The sequence below is a fragment of the Monoraphidium neglectum genome, assembly GCF_000611645.1.
Source record: "Monoraphidium neglectum strain SAG 48.87 unplaced genomic scaffold scaffold00049, whole genome shotgun sequence".
Lineage (NCBI taxonomy): Eukaryota > Viridiplantae > Chlorophyta > Chlorophyceae > Sphaeropleales > Selenastraceae > Monoraphidium > Monoraphidium neglectum.
Genome location: NW_014013579.1, coordinates 1 through 6,677, shown reverse-complemented (window position 1 = coordinate 6,677; position 6,677 = coordinate 1). Strand labels below are relative to the sequence as shown.

The 6,677-nt window shown below is 60.3% G+C and overlaps 1 protein-coding gene across 1 annotated transcript; it reads left to right on the top strand.

The window, feature by feature from the left end:
* Positions 1 to 2,551: 2,551 nt before the first annotated feature.
* Positions 2,552 to 4,654, top strand: MNEG_0575 (LRR repeat and ubiquitin-like domain-containing protein; the record flags this gene model as incomplete). Its single annotated transcript, XM_014050933.1, has 6 exons — positions 2,552 to 2,677; positions 2,814 to 2,978; positions 3,130 to 3,411; positions 3,656 to 3,974; positions 4,107 to 4,218; positions 4,427 to 4,654. Coding segments are annotated over 6 exons (1,232 nt in total), but the record flags the coding sequence as incomplete, so codon positions are not given.
* Positions 4,655 to 6,677: the final 2,023 nt, after the last annotated feature.

Sequence of the window (6,677 nt, the reverse complement as noted above, 5' to 3'; positions counted from 1 at the left end):
CCCCCGGGCAGGCACACGCGCTCGCACGCATGCGCACACATGCACGCACAAAGGCATGCGCGCGCGCACGCACGCATGCGTGCGCCACCATGCTCGCACACGCGTTCGCCCTTCACAGCTGCTCACCAAACCACAAAGTTGGTGTTGTGGTAGGGAGTTCCCACGAGCCGAACACATTTGGTCATCGCGCATCCAATGCGCTGTGTGGTGCGCCACACCACTGCGGGGGAAGGATGACGGTCCGCTGAACCATTGAGCAAGACACACAATCATGCCCGTACGGTTTGCTGCCGCCTGAGAGCAGCAATGGATAAAAAAAAGTGCCTGCCGCTTCCCTGGCCTAGAACCCGGCAACAGTCCCACGCACCCTGCGTGAAGTGTCCGAGTATCGCACTCTCCTTGCCCTGTATTGGCTGCCCGGGCGATGCCCAATCGTAGTCGGCTGCCTCCTGGTACCAGTTGCGCACAGCACGGTCCCCCACGGTGGCCACAGGGTAGCCAGTGCTGTAGTACATGTTCTCACCCGCGCCATTGCGCACCTTGCTGACGGAGTGCTCCCAAGTGCACTGTGAACGAGAGGGGCAATGTACGGACAGGCTGTGTGAGTGGGTGCCTGCGTGGCGGCGCCTGTGTGCACCAGCTTGTTGTTCGTTGAGGGGCCCTTGCTGTTATCCATTTACTGTGGACGCCCAAATGTGCAGCTCTGAACACTTCCGTTGCATGGATGACTCGGAATTTGGGCAAGCAGCCTCAAGGGGTGGACCACACCACGCCAGCGCCGCGCCAGCGGCCGGCCCACCTGCATCGCGTATTCCTGGGCGCTCTTCTGCAGGTTGGGGTCCCATGTCAGGGGGTCAGCGCCATGGTCCTTGCGATGCTGATTGTGGAGGTCCAGTATGCGGCTGTACTGCAGGGAAAGCCCCTCTGCAGAGTCTGCCATGATGCCTGACCGGCGGGTGTGAGCCACCACACTGCACGTGAGAGCTTGTTTGGGGCATGACGCCGGCGGCGGCACGTACACCGAAACCTGTGCAGGTGCGATGTGCTGGAATCAATTGTAAACCGCATCACCTGTGCTTTGAATGGCCAGAACCAGGAGCACGACGGTCCAGCGAAGGATGCTGGAGGGACCATCTGATTGTAGCAAGCACATTAGGGGTGGTGGTCTCTGCCTGGTCAGCCACCCCGTCCAAACATCACAATCAGTAGATGTGTTGCGACAATAAGAGAATGCAGCGGATGCATTGGCTGCAAGAGAGCCTCAGCGGCAGTCACTCCAGCTCAAAGTGCGACAACGTCATGATTCGACGACGTGCGAGCAACGGGAAAAGAGAAGTTTCGGAGAGAGGAGTGGGACGCGAAGCATAATTTTAACCATTGTCAATGCCTGGTCACTCGTGCAGCAATCATTCTGTTGGGCCGCAATGGCGCTGCTGCCCTCCGGTGAGGACTGGTGACTGCACTGCGACAAACGACATGGGCACAGGGGTGCGGGCTGCTTGGGAAGTGGTCGCCCCAGCCCGTCCATTCAAACATTTCTTACCAATCAAATATAGACGAACACACCAATGCCTACTGAGGGCCTACTTGACACCGTTGTCAACTGTCGCCCCGCCAGCATGGCCTCCCTTCCTGCCCAAAGCATCAACAGCTGGAGGTACCCGTAGGAGGCGGGAAATCAGGGTCCACAAATATTCTGAAGCAACAAAGCAATTAGTCTAGGTCCTGATCTCCTCCGATCCTCAAGATAGGCAGGAGCGAGGGAGTATCCAATTGAACCTGATGATGGACACCCACACCGTGGGGAACCACATCCCATGGTTGCCGGCGATGTGGCCCGTATGCAGCAACAACCCAGCCGCAGGGTGCTGCTCGGCCGTGTGAGCGGCGCCGTCAAGACATGCCCCTGCGCCACTCATGCAACCCGCGCCCTCACCCCCCGTTGATTGCCAAGGCAGCTTCAACAGGTCACACACGCCTTCTGTGACCATGGTGACCCGGAGACAGGCAATATCCGATTGGGGCAAATCTTGGCTGGACGTGCCCGCGCAAGTATGGCAGGCATCGCTTCGTGGCAGGCATCGCCCGTATCGGGGGACGACCATGACACGCCTCTGGGCTTCTCATCATCGCTGCTGTGGTGACGAATTGCCAAACAAGTAACAAGATTCCAGCCCAGCAGCGTTCAACTGACTACAGTGCAATGGGTTGACGGAGGGCAGGCGGATAGCGGGTTGCACTCAGCAGAGGCTGCTTGATGTTTGCGTTGGGCCGACCACCAGATGCGGGCCCCGGTGACGCTCATGACATGCCAACTGGAACAAGCGGCTACCGTTAGCCGCATTGTTGAACAACCCCGGGATTTTATAACGTAATTTATACCTTGCGCGAGTTCTGTCAGTTGTGTCGATCTGTACGATACATGTGTGCATCCTTTTGATGTAAGGCAAAGCTGAATCACCACAATACCGATGAAAGTGCACGTCAAGCACGGTGGATGTGACGTGGATGTAGAAGGGATAGAGGCAGCCGCGACGGTGGGCCCCGGACGATGCTGCTGCTGCTGCTGCCGCTGCTGCTGCCGCTGCTGCTGCCGCTGCTGCTGCCGCTGCTGCTGCCGCTGCTGCTGCCGCTGCTGCTGCCGCTGCTGCTGCCGCTGCTGCTGCCGCTGCTGGGCGTCCTCACAACCGCCTTGCGAACCCCTTGAAGGGGTACTGTGTTGCGCCTGCTGCGACACACCTAGATTTTGCTGCGCAGCACTGCAACAGAATGCAACGGCTCGTCCCCAATGTGCGCGGCCGGATGTCGCGCAGGTAGCGAGCCTCAAGGAGACACTTGAGCTGCTGACTGGTGTGTTCGTGCGCCACCAGAAGCTGATCTTCAAGGGCAAGGTGCTGGAGGACAAGGTTACCCTGGCAGCGGCCAAAGTCGGCGACGGCGCCAAGCTTATGCTGTTGGTGTCGGCCAATGCCGTGCAGGTGCGTGTGTGAGCACATCGGGGCAATGGTTAGAATGTGCACGCTGGCAAAATTGAACCATGAGCGGAGACAGGTCTCGCGCGACGGCGCCACGCAAGGTGTTTGGTCCGCGCTTCCCGCTCGCACATCCATACCCACGGAACCCTCTCAGGCGCCGCAAGGGACCAGGAACGCCGCGGTAGGGAGCAGACCTGCAGCGGCCCTACGCCAGCCGCTTGTTGCTGTAGCAAGCAGAGCGGCTGTGGGCAGCGAGGGAGTCGGCAGCAGCAAAGGCAGCGGCGTACGTCTAGGGAACTCAGCGACGTTGCCTGATCGCCGCACGACATGGGCCAAGATGGGCGTGGTGGCCCTGCGTGACCTGGGGCTGGATGCGGTGCCGCCGGAGTGCTTTGAAGGCTTGCCAGACTCTGTGCGTGGCGCCGACCTCAGCCAGGTGTTTGGTGCTGTTTGGGGGGCGTGGGGTGGCATGCTGGTCGGGGGCCTGGCACTCCTCGCTGGCTTGGAGCTAATAGGCATTGCATGCTGGATGGGAGCAAGGCAAACAACTAGTGTCTGCAGGGAGCACAATTAAGAACGGGCCGCCGCACATGCCAGAGAAGCATAGCTTGCAACCGCCTGGGCGGCTGCAAAGCAACCGCATACCAGCACTCAACCACCGACGCTGGCGTCTCCCGCAGAACCGCCTGTCTGTGGTGCCTGCGGGCATCTCGCAGCTGGCGTCGCTGGCGTCCCTGCGTTTGTCGGGAAACATGCTGCAGGATGACGGGCTGCCCTGGGCCGCCCTGGCGCAGCTGCGGGGCCTCACGCTGCTGGCCATGGACTGCAACGCCCTGTCACGCCTGCCGGCTGCACTGGGGGCCTGCAGCGGGCTCGTGCGGCTGAGCGTGAGCGGCAACCGCATTGCCGAGGTGGAGGAGGGCGCTCTCGGCGGCTTGGTGGCACTGCGTGAGCTGGATCTTTCTGAAAACGAGCTAGCCGCGCTGCCAGAGACGACTGGTGAGCTGGCCCATGTGCTGGCTGAAACGCTTGTCGCAACTTGCTGTGGCGCTCGGTCCTTGGTTGATTCATTGAGGGAACGGCCTGCTTCCACGTGTCGCTCACATCAACCACCCGCTCTGTCTATCCTAGGCTGCTGCACCGCCCTGCAGGACCTCAACGCCTGTGGAAACCGCCTCACAGCCATGCCGCATGCCGTAACCAGCCTGGAGAGGCTGCAGAGCCTGCGCTTGGACAACAACAGGTGCCCCCCAGCTTGCCATGCTCTGCACACGTTTTGCTGTGCCCGCTTTGTTTGGTGGTACAACAGCACGTGCCAGTGCGCTTTGCAGTAGCTTTGTAGCCAGCAGGTCGCCATGCCATGCTTCCTTCCCTGGTCTTTCCAGCGGCCCTGTCCCACTCTCACCCCTTCCAACCCCCAAAACCCCTACTTTGCGGCCGCCCTCCCAAAGGATAAAAGCGCTGCCACCGGGCCTGTTTGTGTCCTGCACTAGCTTGGCGGCGCTACTGCTGCGCAGTAACCCCATAACAGTCGAGACGCTCCGTACTGCGCCAGGGTACGAGGGTTACGAGGCGCGGCGGCGCGCGCGGACCGACAAGCAGCTGGGCGGCCGTGTGATGAGCGACATGGAGCGCGCGTTTTGCGAGGGTGCAGACGTCGCACAATGGGAGCACCACAAGTAAAAAGTGGAAGGACACATCTCAGGGTGTGCTTTTTTGTTGTGATCTTATATATGCGGAGGGTAGTGATGCGTGACAAAGCCAGGCGCAGTCCATTGGCAACAGTGATTTGACACTTTGACCGCACGAGACCAATGCATCCGCAATGGTGCAGTTGCTCACAGCCCGGGCAGGCCACTAAAGCGCCGTGTAAAGTAGGGACATTTGTTGTGTGGGTGTGGCTGCGCGTCCGACGACGTCTTGACGTGCGGGTGCCAAAACTACGGTATGGCTGGCCGCCTGGCGACGAACGAAGCGCACACGAGTGACATGCAGAGGCCGATGCACCCCAAACCGTTGACAACCAAGTTTGAATGCACCGTCAAGAACCCGGTGCCGTGGGTTCGCCTTGAATCCATGAGCTAGACTGCGATCTGCATCTCACTGACGATCCCGAGGCGACCATCGCACAAGCAAGCGCGGCTGTGAGCCTTCCATTTCTCGAGATATCTTTGGGGGTGTCGAGGAACAGGCAGGACCGGCACGCGCAGGCAACACGGCCCGGCGCGTGCTGCTTCACTGCTGATGCAGCGAGCTGCCCGCTGCTGGGCTGGAGCTGCTTCCTGGCGTGCTGCCGTCTTCATCGGCGCGGCTGCGCTCTTCAGTTGTAGCGGCAGTTCGAGGAGAATCAGAGACAGTGTGCGGCAGCAGCAGCAGTGGCAGCAGCAGCAGCACAGCAGCGGCAGGACCAGCGCAGCGGCAGCGCCTGGGCACCCCCACATATGGTGATGCGCGGGGCTGGACAGTCAACTGATAGGCACACTACTCACCCAGCCGGCTGCCATGCGGCAGGCATATGCGGCCCAAGGCGTCAGTGGTTACTATAAGCAGGAGGGGTCAAGCTACCGCAACCCTCATGACGCAGCCTTGTCAGTGGCGCTGTCAGCAGCCCTCACAGACGTTTTTGAAGGCGAGAAAAGCGGCGAAAACGGTGGCTTCTTGCGGGTGCTGAACCCGGTCGCAGCATCCACGCAAGCTCCGCCGACCGAGGACTGCAATGCACTGCGCTTGAATGGCGGGGGCGACCTCACGCTACGAGTGCTGGACCTTGCTTGCGGCAGTGGCGAGGCATCCTTGGCGCTGTACGGCTGGCTGCGGGCGGTGGTGCCGCCGCAACTCGGGCGCTTGCTGCTGACCGCTGCAGACCCATTTACAGCAGGCGCGTTTCGCGCACGCACGGGACTGCCGAATGTGGTGAGCTGGTCGTTTGAGGATGTGCAGGCGGGCTGCCTGCAGGGTCGGGCCTTTGACATGGTGATGTGCAGTTTTGCAATGCACCTGCTGGATGACTCGCGCCTGTTCACGACGCTACACGAGCTATCTATTGCGGCGAAGTGGCTTGTGCTTCTGTCCCCGCACAAGCGCCCTCACGTCAAGGACGGCTGCGGCTGGCAGTTGGTGCACAGCAGTGTGCACGAGCGGGTGCACGTGCGCCTGTACGAATCCAACAATGCAAGTGTGTTACCCAATTGATGTGGGGTTTGTCTTGTGAGCTGTGGTGGGTCGAAACGTCCACGAGAGGCTCCACAGCCCCTCTCTTGTGCAGATTGACGCCCCTCAGAGTGCAGTGGCACGGCTTTGCACGCTGCAACGCTGTGGTGTTCCCTTGTGCGTTGCAGCGCTGTGCTCACTGCATCCTGTGCTTTAGAGCTTTGTCGCGCCAACTCTGTTGTGCACAGACAAATTATCGGGCTTTGAACTGTCACTACAATGTGTCACCTCCCGAGCCCACTTCCGCACTAGGTTGGTTTCAGGCAACTTGTTGCAGGCACAGGTGACTTCTTGCTGTGCGCTCTTGTCAAACGTGTAAATCCACGCTGGTTGTTACGTCTTGACGTGGTTGTTGCTAACAGCCATCACCCAAAGCAGACCTGACAACGTCAGAGCTCGTGGTAAATGTATGTGGAAGCGTGGGTTGGGCTGGGCAGGGTTCGTGGATTGACCTGATTGCAGGCATAGAGGTTTCTAAGGTCCACAACCAGG